General features: G+C 43.0%; 4 protein-coding genes across 4 annotated transcripts; all 4 read left to right on the top strand.

Annotated features, from left to right (window-relative positions):
* Nucleotides 1–256: 256 nt before the first annotated feature.
* Nucleotides 257–7,021, top strand: LOC118432004. The gene is made up of 4 exons (XM_035843469.1): nucleotides 257–373; nucleotides 3,048–5,850; nucleotides 6,045–6,111; nucleotides 6,236–7,021. Exons 1-4 carry the CDS (start codon nucleotides 312–314, stop codon nucleotides 6,517–6,519), a joined length of 3,216 nt encoding a protein of 1,071 aa, XP_035699362.1. The 5' UTR covers nucleotides 257–311; the 3' UTR covers nucleotides 6,520–7,021.
* Nucleotides 7,022–7,911: 890 nt separating this feature from the next.
* Nucleotides 7,912–13,048, top strand: LOC118431495. The gene is made up of 4 exons (XM_035842737.1): nucleotides 7,912–8,502; nucleotides 9,532–12,334; nucleotides 12,512–12,578; nucleotides 12,689–13,048. Exons 1-4 carry the CDS (start codon nucleotides 8,441–8,443, stop codon nucleotides 12,988–12,990), a joined length of 3,234 nt encoding a protein of 1,077 aa, XP_035698630.1. The 5' UTR covers nucleotides 7,912–8,440; the 3' UTR covers nucleotides 12,991–13,048.
* A 2,051-nt stretch (nucleotides 13,049–15,099) lies between these two features.
* On the top strand, nucleotides 15,100–19,864 carry LOC118431496. The gene is made up of 4 exons (XM_035842738.1): nucleotides 15,100–15,164; nucleotides 15,913–18,709; nucleotides 18,897–18,963; nucleotides 19,080–19,864. The coding sequence occupies exons 1-4, from the start codon at nucleotides 15,100–15,102 to the stop codon at nucleotides 19,361–19,363; spliced, it is 3,213 nt and encodes a 1,070-aa protein (XP_035698631.1). The 3' UTR covers nucleotides 19,364–19,864.
* Nucleotides 19,865–23,154: 3,290 nt separating this feature from the next.
* Nucleotides 23,155–26,912, top strand: LOC118431254 (probable serine/threonine-protein kinase pats1). The gene is made up of 2 exons (XM_035842359.1): nucleotides 23,155–26,146; nucleotides 26,329–26,912. Exon 1 carries the CDS (start codon nucleotides 23,820–23,822, stop codon nucleotides 26,049–26,051), a length of 2,232 nt encoding a protein of 743 aa, XP_035698252.1. The 5' UTR covers nucleotides 23,155–23,819; the 3' UTR covers nucleotides 26,052–26,146; nucleotides 26,329–26,912.
* Nucleotides 26,913–26,934: the final 22 nt, after the last annotated feature.

The raw sequence follows: 26,934 nt of genomic DNA on the forward strand, positions 1-26,934 counted from the left end.
GAGCCTAACCTCTGCTTTGGAGAGTATATTATATCCACCGAAGGAGGTGCAAGACTTTATATCAATAATAGAGATCTAGAGTAGGTTATCATAGAAATAGTTTACATTGTTTGTGAGTGAGCCAAAATGTGTACATTTGGACGGTAGCGAAACACACTCCTCCTATAAGACGGTCCTATAAAAGCCGGCTTCTCTCCTCTGCCAGGTATTATCTAAACTAGTATCTAGATCTTATGCTACCGTATATCTGCTTGGAGATAAATTAGTCGCCCGTTGAACCAGTTTGTGGCTGACATTTGACCCTTAGCAAGATGTCTGCTTTTAAGAAACCATCAAGCCTAAATACAGGAGAGACAGACAAAAGAGGAGATAAGTGAGTACACGTATATGACGTATATGCAACTCAAGTCAACCTCCTTGTTATGTGATCACGCAAGTTTAATACGTCACTCGAAAGTCTGCATGCCGTCGTCTGCGAGGGTTCGCTATGGTGGAACCCCTATGGTGATCGCCCTATGTTCCGAAATCCCTATGTTCCGAAATCCCTATATTCCGAAATCCCTATATTCCGAAATCCCTATGTTCCGAAATCTCTATCGTCTATGGAAGTGTTCCAACACACTAGTGTACCGACTGGCGTTGTACAGCGACCCGGGAGTGGACCAAAGCTACATAAGTCCAGGCTGCGGACACGCGGTCAGCAAAATAGGAAGTTGCGGCCTATATATTATATCACGTTACCTTCTTTAATTATTCTCCTTTTTGTGTTATTTGGGATGTCTTGAAATCTGTTAAAACTATAATAATACCAACAGAGGACTAACGTTAGCTCCATTGCAGATTTTAGCCGCAAACTTTTGTTTAGGCAAACCTAAACGTGCACCATCGGCAAACATTTAAATGTATCATTTTTGTAACGCACCTTACCTCGTACCAGTTTGATAGCATCATAATTTCAATACAATTGACGAGGAAATGAAAAGATACACTAATGCATGAAAATGACATACGATATTTGCATGTATACTAAAAATTATTTTTAGATATCATAATTTCAATACAATTCTTGACGAGGAAATGAAAAGATACACTCATGCATGAAAATGACATACGATATTTGCATGTATACTATTTTTAGATATGTACGCGAGTATCTCGGTCACCCATAAGTCAATCAAAAACGAGACTAGGTAAATGGTTTACGTTAAATGTGATTAGCAAATGATAAAGTAAAGAAAATTTTCAGCATAAATTTGCGATTGAGTTTGGAGTCTTTGGACTTTGTTTCAGGTGCTAGAAAAAGGTTGAACTTTTATAAGTATTCTAGTTTATGTCTATAAATAAAAATAAACTAGAATTCGAATTTCAGGTGTTTTCAGCTCAGTGTGACCCATACGACCGTCGGAATCGGGTCGGCGTTCAGGCCAGTTATCATCGGGAAACTGCCTGGCTTCTTGGGTATTGGCTATCGACTTGTAAACGCCATCCATGTTACATGTACATGATTATAGTTGTGTGTCACAATAGTTGTGTGTCAAAATTTCGGAACATAGAGATTTCGGAACATAGGGATTTCGGAACATAGGGATTTCGGAACATAGGGATTTCGGAACATAGGGCTTGAACCGGGTTGGCTATAGCTAGCCGCGGTACAATTCACCGATGTCGTTTGATCATACTGGCTGAAGCAACTTGCGTTTAACCTCCTTTGTTGCTGTCGACAAACTACCCACGAAGCGTAATTGTTTGCTTAAAATTCTAGTAATTTGCTATTCTCAGTGTTCTCGCCAGGATTTTTTCACAGCGTCGGGCAGGGGTCCAGGACAAATCAGGCAATACAACCTCTTGTTTTGGCTTCTGTAAACTCTAAAATGACCATATCTGTGGGCTCGGGGGAGGGGGGGGGGGTTAAGTGATTGTTTGACATGGCTTAACCATGTAGGGAATGGGCAATTCGATTTAGCAGCCCCTCCCCTGAACTGAATGAAGTAAAATGTATATATTAACCCATCCTCAACTTTTTTATTGTTAGATGTGGTAAATCATGTCTCAGCATTATCAAGAAGTATATATATTTTGACCCCATTTGGGGAAAAAGGATTTGGTGTATGCATGAACTTCCCAGGTGTTTATTTTGGTCTTTTTGTATGTACATGTTGTGGTTTTGCTGGTAAGGTACCTGATATAAAAGATGTAAAAACAAGAAAAATTTCTATTGCGAAGTTGAAATTTCACATCAAAGTAGTAGAACAGGATATGGTGAGTGCTAATTGACAGTTGTATTCAGACAAACAACATTGAAATTTGAGAAAAGTCATGTGATCTTAGCAGTGACTGCCCCAGTGACATACAAGTTATAGCATAGGGCCCATTGGCAGGGTATGGTTCTGGCTCTCAATTCCCAAGGGAACGATCAATGAACTTCATATTTTGGGAATATCATCACACCCCCTCAGTGTTTCAGCCAGGGGGGTAGAGATCTCTCAATCACCTTGCTGTGCTACCTGAAACGGGTGGGAAGAGCTTGATGCTTGGTTGGGTCAGTTATGTGTGTGGACATCATGATTATAACTTGACAAGTCGTGAATGAATCTTTATGGTATTTGGTTTGTGGTACTACACTGGAACTGTCGGCCTTTGTATGTTCTGGTCTGTGGGAGTAGTGGTATGTGTTTGTGTCTTGCCAACTTAGAGACGAGGCACCCCACACTGGGCATGACGATGTGCATATTCTGCAGTCTCCGGCTAATTCGCACCCTTGACACTATTTCTCCTTCACCAGGAAGGGGTGGGGTGGAGGTGGAGGTGTAGTCGGGGGACTCATCAGAATCTTTAGTCTTTTAGAAGACGTCCTAAGCATATTAAAGAGGACCAGAGTGTGCAAGAAAAGACAGACTGGAAAATAGAGAGGAGGTGATAGGCACACGTAACTTTAGAAAATGATGTCTTTCATCGGCCAAGCCGAAATCTTGGTGAATATATCTGTCTTCACTTTCCACCGACGATATTCCATCAAATATTTTTGTTTGTATTTTTCTTTTGCACAGTTTGGTCGGAAGATCTAGAAGGTCTCGTCTTGCCAGTCATACGCGGCAGACCATCAATAGTGAACTCAACCTGAGCTTTCTCCTGCCAATTCATGCAACAGCTTCTTCTGCTGCGAAGGACGTCTTTCAACAAGATGCCCCCAAAGGTAGTCTCCCAGCCCGACACGTCACTGTTTCCTTCTTAGGAGATGCCAGAGCTGGAAAAACAAGTCTGGAAAAACACCTGCTCGATAAGTCCTTTGATTCTGTTGAAGAAGCGACGAAAGGACTTGAGTTTGATGTGGTACAGACAGATGTAACGGAGGTCAATGGAGGTTGGCAAACAGTACCTGAAAGGCCTTACAGTAGATATGACACTGGCCGAGCCCAGTATGTTGGCAAAGAAATTTTGGAAGAAGCTGTACCCCTGGCCAATCAGCCGCTATTTAGACGACCAGTCGTGACTACGCTGTCCAACTTCGCAATGACCTGTTTTGTCATATTCATGCTTACGGCGCCAGTCGGTTTTCAACTGGGATTTGGTGTTGTCTTTTTATTAACGATGGGGATTTTCAAAATGTTAGGTCAGAGCTACAACGCTGCCATGAATAGTCTCATCATAACTGTTGCACACGTCTTTGGAAACTTTTTGATAAGAGATAGAGGGTTACTGAATATCTTCTCGGCATTTGGTAACGAACAGTCGACCGCATATCCTTACCTTCAGTACGTTATGTTTGTTCTGACTATGATCCTGATCGCGTTTGTTGTGGTGTTGCCAAGCCATCCGGGTGGAACGACGGGCGCGACCCTGGCCTTCTGCTTAATGTGCTCACCTGCTCAGCTACATTCTGACAACTTCCCTTCAACTCTTCACTTGGCTCTAACTGGACCTATATGTCTTATGGCTGTCGCTACTTATTGTGGCACCGTGGCGTCATTTCTTAGCTGTTTGGCACCTACATCACTAATGCTGCTACTTACAACTTGGTATCTAACAGAATTTGCTGTCAGTTCCAAAGAAACGTTAGAGTACGTGCTGAGTTTGATTGCTGGATTTCTTATAGGAGCAATGTTTGAAGTGACCGGCCGTACCATGGTAAGACTATGCAGTTCTTCTCGACGTGTTCTTCAATTGCAGATTTTTATGGGCCCGATAGGTTTTGTTTATGGTATTGGATTGTGCTGGTTATTCGGCTGGCAGATGGTTTTGCCATCGACATGGAAAGATGCTTATTATATAGTGCCGAACATCATCGCCATATTCCTTATTGTACAGGTAGAAAGGCAAAGAGTGTATTGGGCGTCTCTAGAACTGCAAGGCTACCCCACCCTTCTTGTTAGAAGGAGCATCAAAACCTTAAAGGAAGGAAAGGATTTGCCTCTTAGGTTTACCCTGATTGACTTTGCCGGAGATGCTGTCTATCACTGCACACACCATCTGTTTCTATCCAGTCTCGCAATTCACCTGATTGTTTTCAACATGGAAAGATTAGAAAAGGAGCCCGAATATATAAGGCGCATTTGCTACTGGGTTCAGTCTGTAGTAGTTCACTTGAAAAACCCCAATCCTCACATCTTCATTGTTGGAACACACTCAAAAAGCTTGCCTGAAGATAGGGTTAATTTCTTATCGCAGACTGTTAGCAAGGCATTGCTTAGCAATGAGAAATTTACTCAGTTCATTGTGGAAAAACCAGGTAGCCAAAACGATGTTGTGTTCTGCGTGGAAAACTCCATACCCATTCGAAAAGATGCACAGGCCCTCCTCCTTCGAAAAACCATTATGGAAGTCACTTCTTCGTCATTCCAAGCAAAGAGACAAGTTCCTATCAAGTGGCTCAAAGTCAGTGATTTCGTCAGTAAGTACAAATCCAGTTCTACAGACACGTGTCTCCTGGACAAACGTACCTTGTTTGAAAAGCTGAGACAGGAAGGTGTTGTGGAGGCAGAAGATGTATGTGAGGCAGAAGAGTTCGAGGAGATGCTGAAGTTCTACGACGAAATCGGAGAGATTAAATCAATGGATGATGTTGTAGTCTTGAATCTGAAAGCTTTGGTTCAGCTTGTTGTAAAGCTTGTGGAGCTTGATTGTGATGATCATGAGCTTGGAATCGTTCATGTCAGTTCTTTGCGTAGAGTATGGAAATCTTTGACTGTAGAAAATTTCCTTTCCACCGTTGCGTTGTTCGAGAGATATGACATTCTCTGTCCGATCTCACAAGAGCAGTATCTCGTGCCCTTGCTCATTGAGACAGTAACTAAGAAAGGCAAGCAAGAGGCCGAGGAGACAGATCATGGTGCTTCAGCATTCTGGGACCCAGCAGATTCAGACACGGTGCTCTACTTCAAGTTCTACAGGTTCTACCCCGAAGCCATTTTCCTCCGTCTGCTTGCCCGATGTCTGTCAATATCACAGAAAACTCACGACCTTGGTCGTGGTGCTGACCGAGATGTCTACAGAAACATGGGAAGATTCTACCAGGGACATGATTTCTACTACAAAGTGGAGCTCGTGTGTCTATCTGTGGAGCAGAACATGATCCGGGTCACTGTCAAGTGTGCTCCAGACAGAGGTCCTCATTCTCTACTGTCCAGACTTCACAAGGACTTGCAGCAGATCCGAGACAGGCACTTCCCTTACCTGAACTACACAGTGGGGCTTCCATGCCCATTGTGCCGTAGCAACTTGAAGGTAGAGAGAGACGGTCCTCCTCCACACATCCTGAGGATAGCAGGATATGACGAAGAGCTTCCACTACCTGGAAAGAAAGTAACTCTGATGTGTCGAGGAAAGGCCTTTGAGGTGGACTTGGGAAAACAAGTAAGTACCCAGTGTATTCCTCCGTATTTTAGTTTGCCCATTCTGTTGCCGAAATGTCAATGCATGTAAACGATTGTTGTAGGACTTACCAGCGGAGAATGTCTTGCCATTGGTTACCATGCAACTCCTATTTCCAACTCCTTTGTACGATAATGAAAATCTTACCCAAAGCAACCCTTTATTCTAACATACAGCAACCGTCGTTGGACGTTGCCCAACCGGCGAAGATTGAAGAGGGCAGCAAAACATCTGCACAAGAAGGCAAGTTGGTATTTTGTACTTCAGCGTTTTTGTGCTATCATCAAACAACCTAATATGGTATATAGTGCATTACAAGAAACTACATGTAAACTAAAGATAAAGAAATTGTCGTCCTTCTAAACAGGTGTTAGAGCTCTGTTGGACCCCAGCACCACCCAGCACCTGTCCATCCTCCTGGACCCTCCCGCACCCATCTTTGGGAACAACTGGAGGGCGCTGGCTGACGAACTGGGGCTGTGCTTCCAGGACATCTGCTACATCGAGACCAAGCACAACCCAACAGAGATGGTGCTAGAAATGTATAGTAAGAATACACCAACAGCTAACACAGACCAAATCCACAGGGCTTTGTTAGACATAGACAGACCAGATGCTGCTGAACTGTTCCGGCCTACTTGTGCCACTTGAATCATAGGAAGTAATGAAGTGAATAGATTGTTAATCAGAAGATCGTAACGTAGCTGTGTTAGACGGTTTCTTTATCCACATTTTATAATGAATAAATCCTATCAGCTTGAACAATATTTAAGGGATGAATTGTTACTGTAGATACAGGGGAGTAGAACTCATATTTCAAGATCGTTAAATGCCCCTAATCACGATTTAGTTATAGGCACTTGTAGGAAAAGAATTTCTTTTATGCTTTATCCATGTAAATAAAAGTAATTGAACATTATCCTTTTGTCTCTACAAAGATAAAACATATAGCAAAAACATTGTAGTCTGTAGTACTTTGTCACTACGGAATTCTGTTCTAAGTGTTCTGTCAAACATTTAATTCCAATACAATCTTTGAATATATAAGTTATGCTATCCAGTAAAGTGGTGATATTGTGCAGTGAAGAATTCAGTGTGCGTGTCAGTGAGTGTGTGTATGTTCATATAATACTTTTAAAGATGCAGGAAAATATTGCTGGCCCCCTCATTTACGTAAGTTATGGTGGAGATCTATATTAGCATTAGATACATAAACATCAAAGTGGCAACATTAGATCATCTGTCTATATGAGAAGATCTATTGATCTTCCCTTGATGATTGGGGGACATGTTAGTTCCTATTGCATTGCTTTTTAGTAATAGAAATTATTGCATACAACCGGATACTCGCCTCCCCTTCCTTATCGTTGAGAATGAGAAGGATCGCTACAACCTTGTCACGACTTTGAAGAAAAAGCAAACAGTTCCACACCCCCTGGAATGTAGAAACATCCTGTTGACGTTTGTTCCTTTGTTTCCTGTAAACAATATATTCACCTTCTTTGACGCGTTATGCAAATGATATTCAAAAATTATGGAACGACCGTGGCCTCTGAGTGGTTTAGTACGAGCACATATAATTATATGTGTTGTTGAGACGAGTTTCAAATCCGACTGATATGAGTGAAGAGCTATGATGGATCTGTGCACAGATTGTCACGCTGATAGATACCAAGCACAACCCAACAGAGCTGGTTGTGGCAATGTTTCGTCGGAATACGCCAAAGGCTAACACTGACAAACTCCACGTGGGCTTTGTCAGCAACGCAATGAACTGTAAATGATTGTGAACGAAATGATCGTTGTGTAGCTGTCAGTAAAATGGTCCCTATATCCACATTTTGTAATGGATAAATCTTATTAGCTAAAAAGACATTAGAGTAAATTGTTACTGTGCATACAGAGAAGTAAAGTTCCGGCTCAACTAATCTTGGATGAGTATTAAGATAATACGTAAAGTCCCTTTGCGATTGCGCTGTATGCATAAGCACTTGTAGGCAAAGAATGTCTGAATATTATAGGCATGTAATCAATGATTAAACAACATCCTTTGAAAATGTATACACAGATCACACCTATAGCAAAACATTGCTCCTTTATACTTTGTATTATAGGAGTTTGGGAGAGTTCTGTCAAACATCTCATTCCATTATCATTTTTGAATGACATTTCTAAGTAGGAAAATAACGTTGATCCCCTCGTTGAATACAGCACACACACACCCCGCTCCATGGGTGAGAGGGATTGTTCAGAAACATGTGTAGGTTGTGACCTTGAAGAAAGGTAAACAATACCGCAGGATATAGAAAGTAGAACCAGCCAATGACGTTATTTGTTCCTGTCGCGACAATATGGCTACATTCTTGGACGCGGTATGCAGACGACCAAAAGGAACAGTGGTTTCCAGTCGATATCTATAATTCTATTTTGGAATTAAGACGAGGTCCAAATCCAACTGACATGAGTGATGTGATCAGTGGATCTGTGCACATGTTGCCACGCGGATAGATACCTAATGATAACACCAGACAGCTACTACGAGTCAGTGGGTGACACTTGACCTTTGAGCAAGATGGCTGCTACAAGGAATTCGGCAGGTGACAAGGCTCGCAAGACCTACGAAACAACAGATAAGTGAGTAAACTACCACGTTCTTACCGTACAGGACAACGAGAGCAATCGATTAACAGTTGGTCACAAGTATGTTCTATCATAATCAATGATATCCTGGGTACCAACCTAGTGACTGAACCGTGGCTTCCATACGGTAATACAACACCTTACTTTACTAGATAGTAAGGGGAGGCGGGGTGTATATTAACAGCACCGTAAATCAAAGATGGACGACTTCTGGCTAAATCTACGCCTCGGTGTCGAAGTTGGAATTCTGTTCTCATCTTCCTACTTCCCTGATTTCTTATAGAATGAAATCAAGTTCAACACAAAGGATGAATCAAATCCGAAGGTGCTGGTATATTATTAAATAAGGGTGTGACATGATTTAGGTCTGCCTAATTTAAATTGATCCCTACCATCTCCAAGAAGAGAAGGGCTCCGATCAACGCACCATGAAACGAGTGGGAAGAGCTTGTTGCTTGGTTGGGTTTATGTGTGTACGTAGACATCATGATTATAACTTGACAAGTCGTGGATGGATCTTTATGGTATTTGGTTTGTGGTTCTACACTGGAACTGTCGGCTTTTGTATGTTCTGGTCTGGGGGAGTAGTGGTATGTGTTTGTGTCCTGTCAACTCCATGTGAACTTAGAGACGAGGTACCCCACACTGGGCATGACGATGTGCATGACTAAGCTTGTACAATTCTGCAGTCTTCGGCTAATCCGTACCCTTGACACTATTTCTCCTTCACCAGGAAGGTGTGGGGTGGGGTTGGGTGGTGTGGGGTTGGGTGGGGTGGAGGTGTAGTCGGGGGACTCATCAGAATCTTTAGTCTTTTAGAAGACGTCCTAAGGATATTAAAGAGGACCAGAGTGTGCAAGACAAGACAGACTGGAAAATAGAGAGGAGGTGAATAGGCACACGTAACTTTGGAAAATGATGTCTTTTATCGGCCAAGCCGAAATCTTGGTGAATATATCTGTGTTCACTTTCCACCGACGATATTCCATCAAATATTTTTGTTTGTATTTTTCTTTTCCACAGTTTGGTCGGAAGAAGGTCTCGTCTTGCCAGTCATACGCGGCAGACCATCAATAGTGAATTCAACCTGAGCTTCCTGCTGCCAATTCATGCAACAGCTTCCTCTGCTGCGAGGGACGTCTTTCAACAAGATGCCCCCAAAGGTAGTCTCCCAGCCCGACAAGTCACTGTTTCTTTCTTAGGAGATGCCAGAGCCGGTAAGACAAGTCTGGAAAAACACCTGCTCGATAAGTCCTTTGATTCCGTTGAAGAAGCGACTAAAGGACTAGAGTTTGATGTGGTACAGACAGATGTAACGGAGATCAATGAAGCTTGGCAAACAGTACCTGAAAGGCCTTACAGTAGATATGACACTGGCCGAGCCCAGTATGTTGTCAAAGAAATTTTGGAAGAAGCTGTACCCCTGGCCAATCAGCCGCTATTTAGACGACCCGTCTTGACTACGCTGTCCAACTTCGCACTGACGTTTGCGGTGATTTTCATGATTCTGTCGGGGCCAGTCGGTTTTCAACTGGGACTTGGTGTTTTCTTTTTACTAACGATGGGGATTTTCAAAATGTTCGGTCAGAGCTACAACGCTGCCATGTATAGTCTCATCATGACTGCTGGACACGTCGTTCTAAACTACTTGATAAGAGATATAGGGTTACTAAATATCTTCTCGGCATTTGGTAACGAACAGTCGACTGCGTATCCTTACCTTCAGTACGTTATGTTTGTTCTGACTATGATCCTGATCGCGTTTGTTGTGGTCTTGCCAAGCCATCCGAGTGGACTGCCGTGTATGGCCCTGGCCTTCTGCTTAATGTGTTCACCTGCTCAGCTACATTCTGAGAACTTCCCTTCAACTCTTCACTTGGCTCTAACTGGTCCTATATGTCTTGGGGCTGCCGCTACTTATTGTGGCGTCGTGGCGTCATTTCTTAGGTGTTTGGCACCGACATCACTAATGCTGCTACTTACAGCTTGGTATCTAACAGAATTTGCTGTCAGTTCCAAAGAAACGTTAGAGTACGTGCTGAGTTTGATTGCTGGATTTATTTTAGGAGCAATGTTTGAAGTGACAGGCCGTACCATGGTAAGACTATGCAGTTCTTCTCGACGTGGTCTTCAATTGCAGATTTTTATGGGCCCGATAGGTTTTGTCTATGGTATTGGATTGGGCTGGTTATTCGGCTGGCAGATGGTTTTGCCATCGACATGGAAAGATGCTTATTACATTGTGCCAAACATAGTCGCCATATGCCTTATTGTACAGGTAGAAAGGCAAAGACTGTATTGGGCGTCTCTAGAACTACAAGGCTACCCCGCCCTCCTTGTTAGTAGGAGCATCAAAACCTTAAAGGAAGAAATGGATTTGCCTCTTAGGTTTACCCTGATTGACTATGCCGGAGATACTGTCTATCACTGTACACACCATCTGTTTTTATCCAGTCTCGCAATTCACCTGATTGTCTTCAACATGGAAAGACTAGAAAAGGAGCCCGAATATATAAGGCGCATTTGCTACTGGGTTCAGTCTGTAGTAGTTCACTTGAAAAACCCCAATCCTCACATCTTCATTGTTGGAACACACTCAAAAAGTTTGCCTGAAAATAGGGTTAATTTCCTATCGCAGACTGTTAGCAAGGCATTGCTTAGCAATGAGAAATTTACTCAGTTCATTGTGGAAAAACCAGGTAGCCAAAACGATGTTGTGTTCTGCGTGGAAAACTCCATACCCATTCGAAAAGATGCACAGGCCCTTCTCCTTCGAAAAACCATTATGGAAGTCGCTTCTTCGTCATTCCAAGCAAAGAGACAAGTTCCTATCAAGTGGCTCAAAGTCAGTGATTTCGTTAGTAAGTACAAATCCAGTTCTACAGATACGTGTCTACTGGACAAACGTACCTTGTTTGAAAAGCTGAGACAGGAAGGTGTTATTGAGGCAGAAGATGTATGTGAGGCAGAAGAGTTCGAGGAGATGCTGAAGTTCTACGACGAAATCGGAGAGATTAAATCAATGGATGATGTTGTAGTCTTGAATCTGAAAGCTTTGGTTCAGCTTGTTGTAACGCTTGTGGAGCTTGATTGTGATGATCATGAGCTTGGAATCGTTCATGTCAGTTCTTTGCGTAGAGTATGGAAATCTTTGACTGTAGAAAATTTCCTTTCCATCATTGCGTTGTTCGAGAGATATGACATTCTCTGTCCGATCTCACAAGAGCAGTATCTCGTGCCCTTGCTCATTGAGACAGTAACTAAGAAAGGCAAGCAAGAGGCCGAGGAGACAGACCATGGTGTTTCAGCATTCTGGGACCCAGCAGATTCAGACACGGTGTTCTACTTCAAGTTCTACAGGTTCTACCCCGAAGCCATTTTCCTCCGTCTGCTTGCCCGATGTCTGTCAATATCACAGAAAACTCACGACCTTGGTCGTGGTGCTGACCGAGATGTCTACAGGAACATGGGCAGATTCTACCAGGGACATGATTTCTACTACAAAGTGGAGCTTGTGTGTCAATCTGTCGATCAGAACATGATCCGGGTAACTCTCAAGTGCGCTCCAGGCAGAGGTCCTCATTCTCTACTTTCCAGACTTCACAAGGACTTACAGCAGATCCGAGATAGGGACTTCCCTTACCTGAACTACACAGTGGGGCTTCCATGCTCAGTGTGCCATTCACTTAACAACGAGGGAGAGAGGGACCGGCCTACTTCACATATCCTGAGGATAGCAGGACATGGCGAAGAGCTCCCACTACCTGGAGAGAAAGTGACTCTGATGTGCCGAGGAAAAGCCTTTGAGGTGGATTTTGGAAAAGGAGTGAGTACCTGGTATCTTGTTTGTCCTTTGTTAGAATCAAAGAATACGTTAGGTTGATTTTTTGCAAACACAAATTGCAATTCAAAATTTAAGAGAAAAGTCACAAAAAGACCATTTATATATTTCAAAATCTGAATGAGGTAAAATAACCTGCAACGCACCTTCTCCTTCCCATAGCAACCGACACTGGATGCTGCCCAGCCGACGAAGACTGGAGAAAGTAGCAATACCTCTGAACAGAAAAGTAAATATGTTGCCATTTTCAATCTCAATTTTTGTTAGTTTTCTACCACTACGTTAAAACTATCTAGAGCGTTGTCAGAATAGAAAGCAAGTTCCCTTTTCTCCAAACAGGTGTTAGTGCTCTGTTGGACCCCAGCACCATCCAGCACCTGTCCATCCTCCTGGACCCTCCCGCACCCATCTTTGGGAACAACTGGAGGGCGCTGGCTGACGAACTGGGGCTGTGCTTCCAGGACATCTGCTACATCGAGACCAAGCCCAACCCGACAGAGATGGCACTAGAAATGTATCGTAAGAATACACCAACAGCTAACACAGAACAAGTCCACAGGGCTTTGTTAGACATAGACAGGCCGGATGCCGCTGAACTGTTTCAACCTACTAGTGTCGAATCACAAGGAACAACTCAATGAACAGATCAAATTGAAAATCAAAAGATAGTTGGTTACCTGGTCTGTACATCCAATTGCTCTTATTTCCTATGTACATTCTGTAATACTAATGATTATAAGTACTATAATTTCGTCCTTCAGGATAAGGAAGAGCTAACTGTACTACATTAAAGTACTCGAGTGTTGTTGAGATGATTTTTTAAAACAAATGGTTTGCACTGGCTTAGCTACGCGCTACGAAGTCAAGCTTACTATGTAATGTTGGCAAAATACGGAATGTAACTGAACATTCTGTGTGGAAAAAATATACGTACTTACGAGGAGTGAAGTTCCTACCGCTCAACTAATACGTGGAGAAGTACTAGTGTTGACACCATACATGCCCTTACATTTATGCTATATACATAGGCACCTGTAAGCAAATCATTTATGTACTCGATCTGTATTCGTATTCATGTAAATAGTACATAACTGGTATATTAAACGGAACGCTCTGTATATATATTAAATGAAACATGGAAAAAAGGAGCTCCTTTATAGTTTGCATTATAAAAGTGTTATGACATCTCATTGCATTATCATATTTAAAGGTATATATGCTATTATCCCGGAGAGGAAAAAGGCGCCGCCAGGGGACTAAAAGCCTGTTGAGTCAGCATGGCAGTTGTTGTTGTGCTGCCCCTACGGCTGATTAATCAGCCTAAGGCTAATTAAAAAGCTATGGGACTGACCTGACGCTATTATGCCGTAAAGAATGGTAACATTGTTTATTCACGCGTTTGATACATATTGGTATACACACGCTTTTATACTGACACTTCTTGTTATAGTGTAGGGACCAACAATCATTTGCGAATATATAATCATGATATTTACAAGAGGAAGTGTTCTTCGTAGCATAAAGACGCTGAAAAATAAAATTGTCCTCCTCATATAGGGAATTTTAGTTATCAGGTCCGGGCATCATTTTAGTTATATAACGTTAGAGAATTCAGTAAGTACAAATAAGATACCCCCCCCCCTTATTGCTGAGGTAGATCGGTCTGTTGTAGTATCAGTAAATACAGTCAGCGCAGCACCCCTACATTCCCCTGTAGTAGTTTAGTTATATTTGCATAATAGTATACAAAGAAAGACAAAGATAAACTTGAAAGGGTACAGAACCAAGCTGCCAGATTCTGTACAAACAACTACAACAGCGATGCTAGTGTTACCAAAATGAAAACAGAGTTGCAGTGGATGTCACTTGAAGATAGAAGGAAAATGTCCAGACTTTCCATGATGTACAAAATGACCAATAAACTGGTGGACGTACCAACTGATAAGTATCTTATACCAGCTCAAAAAAGAACAAGAAACAGTCATGCCTTCAAGTACCAGAGTTACCAACCTAGGATTGATGTGTTCAAAAATTCGTACTTTCCCAGAACTATCGTAGAGTGGAATTTGTTATCACCAAGTACAGTAGGGGCATCTTCTCTGGGTAGTTTTAAAGAACGCTTGCAGATAGATGTGCAAAAGTTAGGTGTAATGAGTCGTTCGGTGTAATATAACCAGCTGCTGCCGCGCCGCGTGCCTGCGAAGCTGGTCTGTTACGTCGAAGGGCGGTTATACGTACCGGCTATATAGATACAGATACAGATGCCTCGGCGTACCAGCCGACAAAGTAACATTAAACCCTACAGCTGGCTCCACCTCTTTGCGAACCGCGCCTGCAGTTAAAAAAAAGCCGTTAGGGGGTCCAAACTCACAGCACTTACTCTCTGCCCCAAGGGCTATATCGACCACTCAGAAATCACGACCACAGCGTGTCCAGAACACGAGATATCAAAAATGGAGGTTTCGCTGCAGTACCTTAGCAAGCCACTAGGGGGCCCATTATCGAAGTTGACCTTCGTTGTTCCGACCCCTACCCACGTACGAAATATCATCAGGATCCATTCAAGGATACTCGAGTTATGCTGTTCACACAGACACAGACGTACAGGCTCAAAACATAACCTTCCGCCATTTTGGAGAAGGTAATCAAGGTCACAACTCAGTCCAAAACAGGTCGTCACGCTAAAGAACAAAGCAAACAGTACGACGCCCCTAAAAGTGCCAGTCGACGCTTGTTCCATTCCGGACAAGATGGCCATGGTTGCAGCCCAAGGAAGAACTGGAAAGACGCATGAGACTCTGGTCAAAGAAGACAAGTGAGTTTGCTATCATTGGGCGTTGCGCCACTAAAATACAATCTAGCTGCGGCTGGTAAACTGATTGAATCAAGCCTCGTTCAAGTGACATGTCTTCCAGAGCCGACGACAGGTTCACACAGTATCGATATTTATGTTACGAGGGGTGTTTAAACAATTGGTGGAGCCAAAATATCCCAGCATTATTTTGTAGTTGTATTGGTATTTTGGATTTGATGTACGTTGCTTTTCTCAATGAAACAGTTACATGCACCGCTATACCGAACGTCAGTTCCACCTTTGAGTTAGGCATTCTTGTTTTAATGCTACTAGCTAGCTAACATTGACCCGTCATTGGCAAGATCATAAAAATCCTAATGCGTTAACAAATTTTAATTTTTGGGGGGGGGGGGGGGGGCAAATACGGATCCAAATTTGATGAAGAATTTCAACCATCACGAAAAATGTTTGAGGAAGTTTGTGCTCTCTTGGTTAGCAGTAGTTCCTCATGATTGCGTCTCATGCGGACTAGTGTTTGCGCAACGTCACACATGTGATCGCACTTGCCAATATCAGGTGTCTCCCTAGTTTTGTAGGTTAGAACTGTGTGTTGGTACTTACATTTGTAACTGATCTTACCACCAGCCGCACACCTTTTGTCGTTAGTACGTTATTCTGGTTACATCTGGACATATATTTACTAATCTATACAGTAACTATACCCTTCACTGTACCACTTAAATGTCCATAATTTTCTTTCTCCATGCAGTTCAGCCGAGAAACGGCCACTCGTAGCCAGTCAAGCTTGGCAGACCGTCAATAGTGAACTGAATCTGAACTTCCTGCTGCCACACAGCCTGGCCAGTACCTCTGCTGCCAGGGACGCGTTTCAACAAGACGCCACCGGAGGCAGCTTACCAGCCCGACACAGCACCGTTTCGTTCCTCGGAGATGCCAGAGCTGGTAAGACAAGTCTGGAAAAACACCTGCTCGATAAGTCGTTTGATCCCGCTGAAGAACCGACGAAAGGGCTTGAGTTTGATTTAGTACAAACAGATGTCACGGAGGTCAATGAAGGCTGGCAAACAGTACACGAAGAGCCCTACAGTAGATATAATACCGGCCGCGCCCAGTATGTAGCCCAAGAAATTTTAAAACAGGCTGAGTCCGTTGTCAATCGCCCACTATTTCCACGACCAGCCGTGACTGCGTTGTTGAACTACGCGCTAACTATTGCGGTGATTGTCATTGTTCCCGGGTCAGTCGGTTTTCAACTGGGATTCGGTGTTGTGTTTTTGCTTGTAGCGGGGATTGTGAAAATGTTCGGCCAAAGAAACAATGATGGAATTTACATAAGTATATTATTCGTCATCGGCGATTGTTATGTAAGAAGAAATGGCTTCCTCAATATCTTCCTCTTATTCGGGAATAACCAGTCAGTGGGGTATCCACATCTTCAGTACTTTCTGTTTGCCATTGCCGCAGTGGTACTTTCGTTTCTCCTTGTAATGCTGTGGCCGATGGGAGTAAAACCTGGCATAGCCCTGGCCTTCTGCCTCATGTGCTCGCCTTCACAACTACATCTGGACGAAGTACCTTCACAGCTTCACTTGATTGTAGATGGGCCGACAAATATTTTCGCTGCCGCTGATCTTTTGAGTGTCATCTCATGTAGTAGATGCTTTACTTCGGCATTACTTGCGCTGGTACCAGCAGTTTGGGGGATCGCGAATGTTGCGATCGACGCCAGTGAACATATAAACTACATACTCAGTTTCGTTGGTGGGTTTGTAATTGGTGCAACTGATACCGCGTGTTATCATATCATTCCGAAACTGTGCAATTCCTATCGAGATGTGCTTCAATTACAAATCTTCATGGGTCCAATAGGTTTTGTCTACGGCCTTGTCATGGGCTGGTTCTTTGGCTGGCGGATGGTTCAGCCATCCACATGGCAAGATGCTTATTATATGGTGCCAAATATGGTAGCCTTGCTTATTCTTGTACAAGTAGAAAGGCAAAGGGCGTATTTGGCATATCAAGAAATGGGAAGCTATCCTTCATTTCTAATCAGTAGGAGCATCCAAACCATGAAACAAGTGAATGATTTGCCTCTTAAATCTACCCTGATTGACTTTGCAGGAGATACTGTCTATCACTGTACACATCATCTTTTTCTATCAAATTTCACAATTCACCTGATTGTCTTCAACATGGAAAGATTAGACCAGGAGCCAGACTATATAAGACGTATTTGCTACTGGGTCCAGTCGGTAATTGTTCACGTGCAAAACCCCAATCCTCACATTTTCATTGTTGGAACACACAAGAACAGTTTGACTAAAGATAGGAGTAATTTCTTATCGCAAAAGGTAAGCAAGACATTGCTTAGCAATGAGACATTTACTCAGTTCATTGTGGGAAAACCAGGTAGCCAAAATGATGTTGTGTTCTGCGTGGAAAACTCCATACCCCTTCGTAAGGATGCGCAGGCCCGTCTCCTTCGTAAAACCGTTATGGATGTGGCCCATTCGTCCTTCCAATCCAAGAAACACGTCCCTATCAAGTGGCTCAAAGTCAGTGACTTAATCAGCAAGTACAAATCTAGTTCTACAGACACGTGTCTCCTGGACAAACGTACCTTGTTTGAAAAGATGAGGCAGGAAGGTGTTGTTGAGGATGAAGAGTTGGGAGAAGAGTTTGAAGAGATGCTGACGTTTTATGACGAAATCGGAGAGATCAAGGTCATGGATGATGTTGTAGTCTTGAACCTGAAAGCCTTGGTTCAGCTTGTTGTAAAGCTTGTGGAGATTGATTGTGACGATCATGAGCTCGGAATAGTTCACGTCAGTTCTTTGCGCAGAGTATGGACATTTTTGACAGCGGAGAATTTCCTGTCCACCATTGCACTCCTCGAGAAATATGACATCTTCTGTCCGATCTCACAAGAGCAGTTTCTCGTGCCCTTGCTTCTCGAAACAATTGACTTGACTATGGCAAAGAAAGACAAACAAGACACCAAGGTGACTAATCATGGTGCCTCGGCATTTTGGGACCCAACAGATTCGGACACGATTCTCTACTTCAAGTTTTACAAGTTCTACCCCGAAGCCATTTTCCTCCGTCTGCTTGCCCGATGTCTGTCAATATCACAGAAGACTCACGACCTTGGCCGTGGTGCTGACCGAGATGTCTACAGAAACATGGGCAGATTCTACCAGGGACATGATTTCTACTACAAAGTGGAGCTCGTGTGTCAGTCTGTGGAACAGAACATGATCCAGGTCACTGTCAAGTGTGCTCCAGACAGAGGTCCTCATTTTCTACTGTCCAGACTTCACAAGGACTTGCAGCAGATCCGAGACAGGGACTTCCCTTACCTGAACTACACGGTGGGCCTTCCATGCCCAGCGTGTAGTTCATTTAACAACCGTAAAGGAGAGCACGAGTTTGCTCCCCCACACATCCTGGGGATAGCAGGACATGACGAAGAGCTCCCACAACCCGGAGAGAAAGCAACTCTGCTGTGCCGAGGTAAAGCCTTTGAGGTGGACCTGGGAAAACAAGTGAGTACCTAGTGCAGTCCTCCGTATTTTAGCTAGGTTGCCCATGTTGTTGTGAAATGTCGATGCATGTAAATCATTGCTGCAGGACCTACCGGCGGAGAATGTCTTGTTATTTGTTACCAACTCCTATTTCCAACTCCTTTGTGCTATAAAGAATAACTTACCAAGCAACCCTTTATTTCAACAGCAACCGTCTTTGGACGTTGCCCAACCGGTGAAGATTAAAGAAGGCAGCAAAACATCTGCACAAGAAGGCAAGTTGGTATTTTGTACTTCAGCGTTTTTGTGCTATCATCAAACAACCCATATAGTGCATTGCAAGAAACGACATATAAACTCAACATAAAGATATTGTCGTCCTTGTAAACAGGTGTTAGAGCTCTGTTGGACCCCAGTACCACCCAGCACCTGTCCATCCTCCTGGACCCTCCCGCACCCATCTTTGGGAACAACTGGAGGGCGCTGGCTGACGAACTGGGGCTGTGCTTCCAGGACATCTGTTACATCGAGACCAAGCCCAGCCCAACAGAGATGGTGCTAGAAATGTACCGTAAGAATACACCAACAGCTAACACAGATCAAATCCACAGGGCTTTGTTAGACATAGACAGACCAGATGCTGCTGAACTGTTCCGGCCTACTTGTGCCACTTAAATCACAGGAAGTAATGGAGTGAATAGATTGTTAATCAGAAGATCGTAACGTAGCTGTGTTAGATGGTTTCTTTATCCACATTTTATAATGAATAAATCCTATCAGCTTGAACAATATTTAAGGGATGAATTGTTACTGTAGATACAGGGGAGTAGAACTCATATTTCAAGATCGTTAAATGCCCCTAATCACGATTTAGTTATAGGCACTTGTTGGAAAAGAATTTCTTTATGCTTTATCCATGTAAATAAAAGTAATTGAACATTATCCTTTTGTCTCTACAAAGATAAAACATATAGCAAAAACATTGTAGTCTGTAGTACTTTGTCACTACGGAATTCTGTTCTAAGTGTTCTGTCAAACATTTAATTCCAATACAATCTTTGAATATATAAGTTATGCTATCCAGTAAAGTGGTGATATTGTGCAGTGAAGAATTCAGTGTGCGTGTCAGTGAGTGTGTGTATGTTCATATAATACTTTTAAAGATGCAGGAAAATATTGCTGGCCCCCTCATTTACGTAAGTTATGGTGGAGATCTATATTAGCATTAGATACATAAACATCAAAGTGGCAACATTAGATCATCTGTCTATATGAGAAGATCTATTGATCTTCCCTTGATGATTGGGGGACATGTTAGTTCCTATTGCATTGCTTTTTAGTAATAGAAATTATTGCATACAACCGGATACTCGCCTCCCCTTCCTTATCGTTGAGAATGAGAAGGATCGCTACAACCTTGTCACGACTTTGAAGAAAAAGCAAACAGTTCCACACCCCCTGGAATGTAGAAACATCCTGTTGACGTTTGTTCCTTTGTTTCCTGTAAACAATATATTCACCTTCTTTGACGCGTTATGCAAATGATATTCAAAAATTATGGAACGACCGTGGCCTCTGAGTGGTTTAGTACGAGCACATATAATTATATGTGTTGTTGAGACGAGTTTCAAATCCGACTGATAAGAGTGAAGAGCTATGATGGATCTGTGCACAGATTGTCACGCTGATAGATACCAAGCACAACCCAACAGAGCTGGTTGTGGCAATGTTTCGTCGGAATACGCCAAAGGCTAACACTGACAAACTCCACGTGGGCTTTGTCAGCAACGCAATGAACTGTAAATGATTGTGAACGAAATGATCGTTGTGTAGCTGTCAGTAAAATGGTCCCTATATCCACATTTTGTAATGGATAAATCTTATTAGCTAAAAAGACATTAGAGTAAATTGTTACTGTGCATACAGAGAAGTAAAGTTGCGGCTCAACTAATCTTGGATGAGTATTAAGATAATACGTAAAGTCCCTTTGCGATTGCGCTGTATGCATAAGCACTTGTAGGCAAAGAATGTCTGAATATTATAGGCATGTAATCAATGATTAAACAACATCCTTTGAAAATGTATACACAGATCACACCTATAGCAAAACATTGCTCCTTTATACTTTGTATTATAGGAGTTTGGGAGAGTTCTGTCAAACATCTCATTCCATTATCATTTTTGAATGACATTTCTAAGTAGGAAAATAACGTTGATCCCCTCGTTGAATACAGCACACACACACCCCGCTCCATGGGTGAGAGGGATTGTTCAGAAACATGTGTAGGTTGTGACCTTGAAGAAAGGTAAACAATACCGCAGGATATAGAAAGTAGAACCAGCCAATGACGTTATTTGTTCCTGTCGCGACAATATGGCTACATTCTTGGACGCGGTATGCAGACGACCAAAAGGAACAGTGGTTTCCAGTCGATATCTATAATTCTATTTTGGAATTAAGACGAGGTCCTAATCCAACTGACATGAGTGATGTGATCAGTGGATCTGTGCACATGTTGCCACGCGGATAGATACCTAATGATAACACCAGCCAGCTACTATGAGTCAGTGGGTGACACTTGACCTTTTAGTAAGATGGCTGCTACAAGGAATTCGGCAGGTGACAAGGCTCGCAAGACCTACGAACCAACAGATAAGTGAGTAAACGACTACGTTCTTACCCTACAGGACAACGAGAGCGATCGATAAACAGTTGGTAACAAGTATGTCCTATCATTATCAATGATAACATGGGTACCAACCTAGTGACTGAACCGTGGCTTCCATACGGTAATACCACACCTTACTTTACTAGATAGTAAGGGGAGGCGGGGTGTATACTAACAGCCCCGTAAATCAAAAAGTTGGACGACTTCTGGCTAAATCCACGCCTCGGTGTCGAAGTTGGAAATACCTGTACTCATCTTGTTACTTCCCTGTCTCATAAAATGAAATCAAATTCAATACTAGAGTTCGGCGACGTCATACCTCCATGAAAATTTAGAGCTTTCGTAAATTTCATGCAATTGACTAAGACATTAACATAATTCATGCATGGTGTTGTTCATCATTGACAAACGTACACATGTCACAATTATAAAATTCCCATTATTAAGCATTAAGCGGTTTTGCAATTTTTACATAAATTATGCAAATAAGTTCCTCATTACCATATTTGGTATCTGCTTATATTCCACCTGTCATAATTAACATGTGTTACATTTATTGAAGTCCAGTTATTGAAAACAATGGAATTATACAATTTCCTGATTAATTATGCAAATTAAGTCCTTATTTGCATAACATGTATATCATTATGAACATCTTTGCTTAAGGTACCCGCATGCCTAATATGATGCCAATCCGTCAATCCTTTCTGCAGTTATCCTCTTTGGAATGTCTCGAAAAAAACGCCCCTGCAGTTCCAAAATTAAATGTTAGGGGGCTGAAGCTTGCCCCACTTTGTCATGACACTGAAAGCTATCTACCACCCAAGTTTCAAGACCATATCACGTCCAAGACAAGAGATACATAGGAAAAACTGCTATGATTGAATGTTGTCATTAATTATGCAAATTTTCTCCTATTTTGCATAATTAGTATCTTATCTTGTAAAACATTGTCTGAGGTACCTACATACCGAAAATCATGAAAATCCGTTGTTCCCTTCTTGAGTTATCCTCTTCAGAAGTTTTTGACAAAAATGCCCCTGCTATCCCAAAACTAGACGCTAGGGAGCCCAAACTTATGTCATTTCTTCCTGAGCACAAGAGCTATCTAATACTCAAAAATCGTGACCATAGCATGTTCAGAACACCAAGATAGCAAAACCGGAAGTTGCGCTGCAGTACCAAGGGGAGCTGCTAGGGGGCCCAAAATCTAATCATTTCCAGCTTTCATCACACCCTACTAACACACCAAGTATCAAACCAATCCACCCAGCCGTTCTTGAGTTATCTTGTTTACACACACAGACACACAGGCAAACGCGGGGTAAAATATAACCTCCATGACATTTCATGGAGGTAAATATAACCTCCATGACATTTCATGGAGGTAACAAGTGATAACTCAAATAAGGGTGTGACATGATTTAGGTTTGATCCTAATTTAAATGGATCGCTACCCTCTCCAAGAAGAGAAGGGCTCCGCTCGACGCACCATGAAACGGGTGGGAAGAGCTTGTCACGTTGGTTGGGTTGATGTGTGTACGTGGACATCATGATTATAACTTGACAAGTCGTGAATGGATCTTTGGTTTGAGGTACTGCACTGAAACTGTCGGCCTTTGTCATGTTCTGGATATGCTATGTCATGGGTTTCGGATGGCAGCTAGTTTGGGTCTCGGGGAGAAGTGGTATGTGTTTGTGTCCTGTCAACTCCATGTGTATTTAGAGGTACCCCAGAAATGCACACTGTTCATGACGATGTGCATGACTAAGCTTATACAATTCTGCATTCTGATCCGTACCATTGACACTGAAGACGTCCTAAGCATATAAAACAGGACCAGAGTGTGCAAGACAAGACAGACTGGAAAATAGAGAGGAGGTGATAGGCACACATAACTTTGGATTATCATGTCTTTCATCGGCCAAGCCGAAATCTTGGCAAATATCTGTCTTCACTTTCCACCGACGATATTCCATCAAATATTCTTGTTTGTATTTTTCTTTTCCACAGTTTGGTTGGAAGAAGGTCTCTTCTTGCCAGTCATACGCGGCAGACCATCAATAGTGAACTCTACCTGAGCTTCCTGCTGCCAATTCATCCAACAGCTTCCTCTGCTGCCAGGGACGTCTTTCAACAAGATGCCCCCAAAGGTAGTCTCCCAGCCCGACACGTCACTGTTTCCTTCTTAGGAGATGCCAGAGCCGGTAAGACAAGTCTGGAAAAACACCTGCTTGATAAGTCCTTTGATTCCGTTGAAGAACCGACTAAAGGACTAGAATTTGATGTGGTACAGACAGATGTAACGGAGATCAACGAAGCTTGGCAAACAGTACCTGAAAGGCCTTACAGTACATATGACACTGGGCGAGCCCAGTATGTTGGCAAAGAAATTTTGGAAGAAGCTGTACCCCTGGCCAATCAGCTGTCCAACTTAGCACTGACCTTAGTGGTCATAACCATGCTTACGGTGCCAGTCGGTTTTCAACTGGGATTTGGTGTTGTCCTTTTATTAACGATGGGGATTTTCAAAATGTTCTGTCAGAGCTACAACGCTGCCATGTATAGTCTCATCATAACTGTCGGACACGCCTTTGTAAACTTCTTGATAAGAGATGGAGGGTTACTGAATATCTTCTCGGCATTTGGTAACGAACAGTCGACAGCGTATCCTCACCTTCAGTACGTTATGTTTGTTCTGACTATGATCCTGATCGCATTTGGTGTTTGGTGTTTAGTGTTGCCAAACCATCCGGGTGGAATGCCGTGTTTGGCCCTGGCCTTCTCCTTAATGAGCTCACCTGCTCAGCTACATTCTGACAACTTCCCTTCAACTCTAATCTTGGCTCAAACTGGACCTATATGTCTTCTGGTTGCCGCTGCTTTTTGTGGCGCCGTGGCGTCATTTCTTAGGTCTTTGGCACCGACATCACTAATACTACTACTTACAGCTTGGTATCTAACAGAATTTGCTGTCAGTTCCAAAGAAACGTTAGAGTACGAGCTGAGTCTGATTACTGGATTTATTTTAGGAGCAATGCTTGAAGTGACAGGCCGTACCATGATAAGACTATGCAGCTCTTCTCGACGTGTTCTTCAATTGCAGATTTTTATGGGCCCGATAGGTTTTCTCTATGGTATTGGATTGTGCTGGTTATTCGGCTGGCAAATGGTTTTGCCATCGACATGGAAAGATGCTTATCATATAGTGCCGAACATTATCGCCATATTCATTATTGTACAGGTAGAAAGGCAAAGAGTGTATTGGGCGTCTCTAGAACTACAAGGCTACCCCGCCCTTCTTGTTAGTAGGAGCATCAAAACCTTAAAGGAAGAAAAGGATTTTCCTCTTAGGTTTACCCTGATTGACTTTGCCGGAGATGCTGTCTATCACTGCACACACCATCTGTTTCTATCCAGTCTCGCAATTCACCTGATTGCTTTCAACATGGAAAGACTAGAAAAGGAGCCCGAATATATAAGGCGCATTTGCTACTGGGTTCAGTCTGTAGTAGTTCACTTGAAAAACCCCGATCCCCACATCTTCATTGTTGGAACACACTCAAAATGTTTGCCTGCAGATAGGGTTAATTTCCTATCGCAGACTGTTAGCAAGGCGTTGCTTAGCAATGAGAAATTTACTCAGTTCATTGTGGGAAAACCAGGTAGCCAAAACGATGTTGTGTTCTGTGTGGAAAACTCCATACCCATTCGAAAAGATGCACAGGCCCTTCTCCTTCGAAAAACCATTATGGAAGTCGCTTCTTCGTCATTCCAAGCAAAGAGACAAGTTCCTATCAAGTGGCTCAAAGTCAGTGATTTCGTTAGTAAGTTCAAATCCAGTTCTATAGACACGTGTCTCCTGGACAAACGTACCTTGCTTGAAAAGCTGAGACAGGAAGGTATTATTGAGGCTGAAGATGTATATGAAGCAGAAGAGTTTGAGGAGATGATTAGGTTCTACGACGAAATCGGAGAGATCAAGGTCATGGATGATGTTGTAGTCTTGAATCTGCAAGCTTTGGTACAGCTTGTTGTAGAGCTTGTGGAGCTTAATTGTGATGGTCATGAGCTTGGAATCGTTCATGTCAGTTCTTTGCGCAGAGTATGGAAGCACTTAACAGCAGAGAGTTTCCTTTCCACCATTACGTTATTCGAGAGATATGACATTCTCTGTCCGATCTCACAAGAGCAGTATCTCGTGCCCTTGCTCATTGAGACGGTAACTAAGAAAGGCAAGCAAGAGGTCGAGGAGACAGATCATGGTGCTTCAGCATTCTGGGACCCAGCAGATTCAGACACGGTGCTCTACTTCAAGTTCTACAGGTTCTACCCCGAAGCCATTTTCCTCCGTCTGCTTGCCCGATGTCTGTCAATATCACAGAAAACTCACGACCTTGGTCGCGATGCTGACCGCGATGTCTACAGAAACATGGGCAGATTCTACCAGGGACATGATTTCTACTACAAAGTAGAGCTTTTGTGTCAATCTGTCGATCAGAACAGATCCGGGACACTGTCAAGTGCGCTCCAGGGCAGAGGTCCTCATTCTCTACTTCCCAGACTTCACAAGGACTTACAGCAGATCCGAGACAGGGACTTCCCTTACCTGAACTACACAGTGGGGCTTCCATGCTCAGTGTGCCGTACAACCACGAGGGAGAGAGAGACCGTCCTCCTCCACACATCCTGAGGATAGCAGGACATGACGAAGAGCTCCCACTACCCGGAGAGAAAGTTACTCTGATGTGCCGAGGAAAAGCCTTTGAGTTAGACCTGGGAAAACAAGTGAGTACCCGTATTCCTCCATATTTTAGGTTGTCCATTCTGTTGCCGAAATGTTGATGCACGTAAAAAAATTCTGTAGGACTTACCAGTGGATAATTTCTTGCCATTGGTTACCTTGCAACTCCTATTTCCAACTCCTTTGTACGATAACTTACCAAGCAACCCTTTATTCTAACATACAGCACCCGTCTTTGGACGTTGCCCAACCGGCGAAGATTGAAGAGGGCAGCAAAACATTTGCACAAGAAGGCAAGTTGGTATTTTGTACTTCAGCGTTTTTGTGCTGTCATGAAACAACCCATATAGTGCATTACAAGAAACTACATGTAAACTCAAGATAAAGAAATTGTCCTTCTAAACAGGCGTTAGAGCTCTGTTGGACCCCAGCACCACCCAGCAACTGTCCATCCTCCTGGACCCTCCCGCACCCATCTTTGGGAACAACTGGAGGGCGCTGGCTGACGAACTGGGGCTGTGCTTCCAGGACATCTGCTACATCGAGACCAAGCGCAACCCGACAGAGATGGTTCTAGAAATGTATGGTAAGAATACACCAACAGCTAACACAGACCACGTCCACAGGGCTTTGTTAGACATAGACAGACTGGATGCCGCTGAACTGTTTCAAACTACTAGTGTCGAATCGCAAGAAACAGCTCAATGAACAGATCAAATTGAAAATCAAAAGATAGTTGGTTAACTGGACTGCATGTCCAATTGCTCTTATTTCCTGTGTACATTCTGTAATACTATTACGTACTATAGTTTCGTCTTTCAGGACAAGGAAG

This window comes from Branchiostoma floridae, chromosome 15, assembly GCF_000003815.2.
Source record: "Branchiostoma floridae strain S238N-H82 chromosome 15, Bfl_VNyyK, whole genome shotgun sequence".
NCBI lineage: Eukaryota > Metazoa > Chordata > Leptocardii > Amphioxiformes > Branchiostomatidae > Branchiostoma > Branchiostoma floridae.

What these genes read in the sequence shown, in the direction of transcription:
- LOC118431495 (XM_035842737.1), top strand. Translation starts at nt 8,441, where the DNA reads ATGGCTGCTACAAGGAATTCGGCAGGTGACAAGGCTCGCAAGACCTAC. An exon ending in ACCTACGAAACAACAGATAA is followed by an intron (nt 8,503 to 9,531) that starts GTGAGTAAACTA and finishes TCTTTTCCACAG; the next exon opens with TTTGGTCGGAAGAAGGTCTC. An exon ending in CAATACCTCTGAACAGAAAA is followed by an intron (nt 12,579 to 12,688) that starts GTAAATATGTTG and finishes TTCTCCAAACAG; the next exon opens with GTGTTAGTGCTCTGTTGGAC.
- LOC118432004 (XM_035843469.1), top strand. Translation starts at nt 312, where the DNA reads ATGTCTGCTTTTAAGAAACCATCAAGCCTAAATACAGGAGAGACAGAC. An exon ending in ACAGACAAAAGAGGAGATAA is followed by an intron (nt 374 to 3,047) that starts GTGAGTACACGT and finishes TCTTTTGCACAG; the next exon opens with TTTGGTCGGAAGATCTAGAA. An exon ending in AGGTGGACTTGGGAAAACAA is followed by an intron (nt 5,851 to 6,044) that starts GTAAGTACCCAG and finishes TCTAACATACAG; the next exon opens with CAACCGTCGTTGGACGTTGC.
- LOC118431254 (XM_035842359.1), top strand. Translation starts at nt 23,820, where the DNA reads ATGCTTACGGTGCCAGTCGGTTTTCAACTGGGATTTGGTGTTGTCCTT.
- LOC118431496 (XM_035842738.1), top strand. Translation starts at nt 15,100, where the DNA reads ATGGCCATGGTTGCAGCCCAAGGAAGAACTGGAAAGACGCATGAGACT. An exon ending in ACTCTGGTCAAAGAAGACAA is followed by an intron (nt 15,165 to 15,912) that starts GTGAGTTTGCTA and finishes TTCTCCATGCAG; the next exon opens with TTCAGCCGAGAAACGGCCAC. An exon ending in AGGTGGACCTGGGAAAACAA is followed by an intron (nt 18,710 to 18,896) that starts GTGAGTACCTAG and finishes TTATTTCAACAG; the next exon opens with CAACCGTCTTTGGACGTTGC.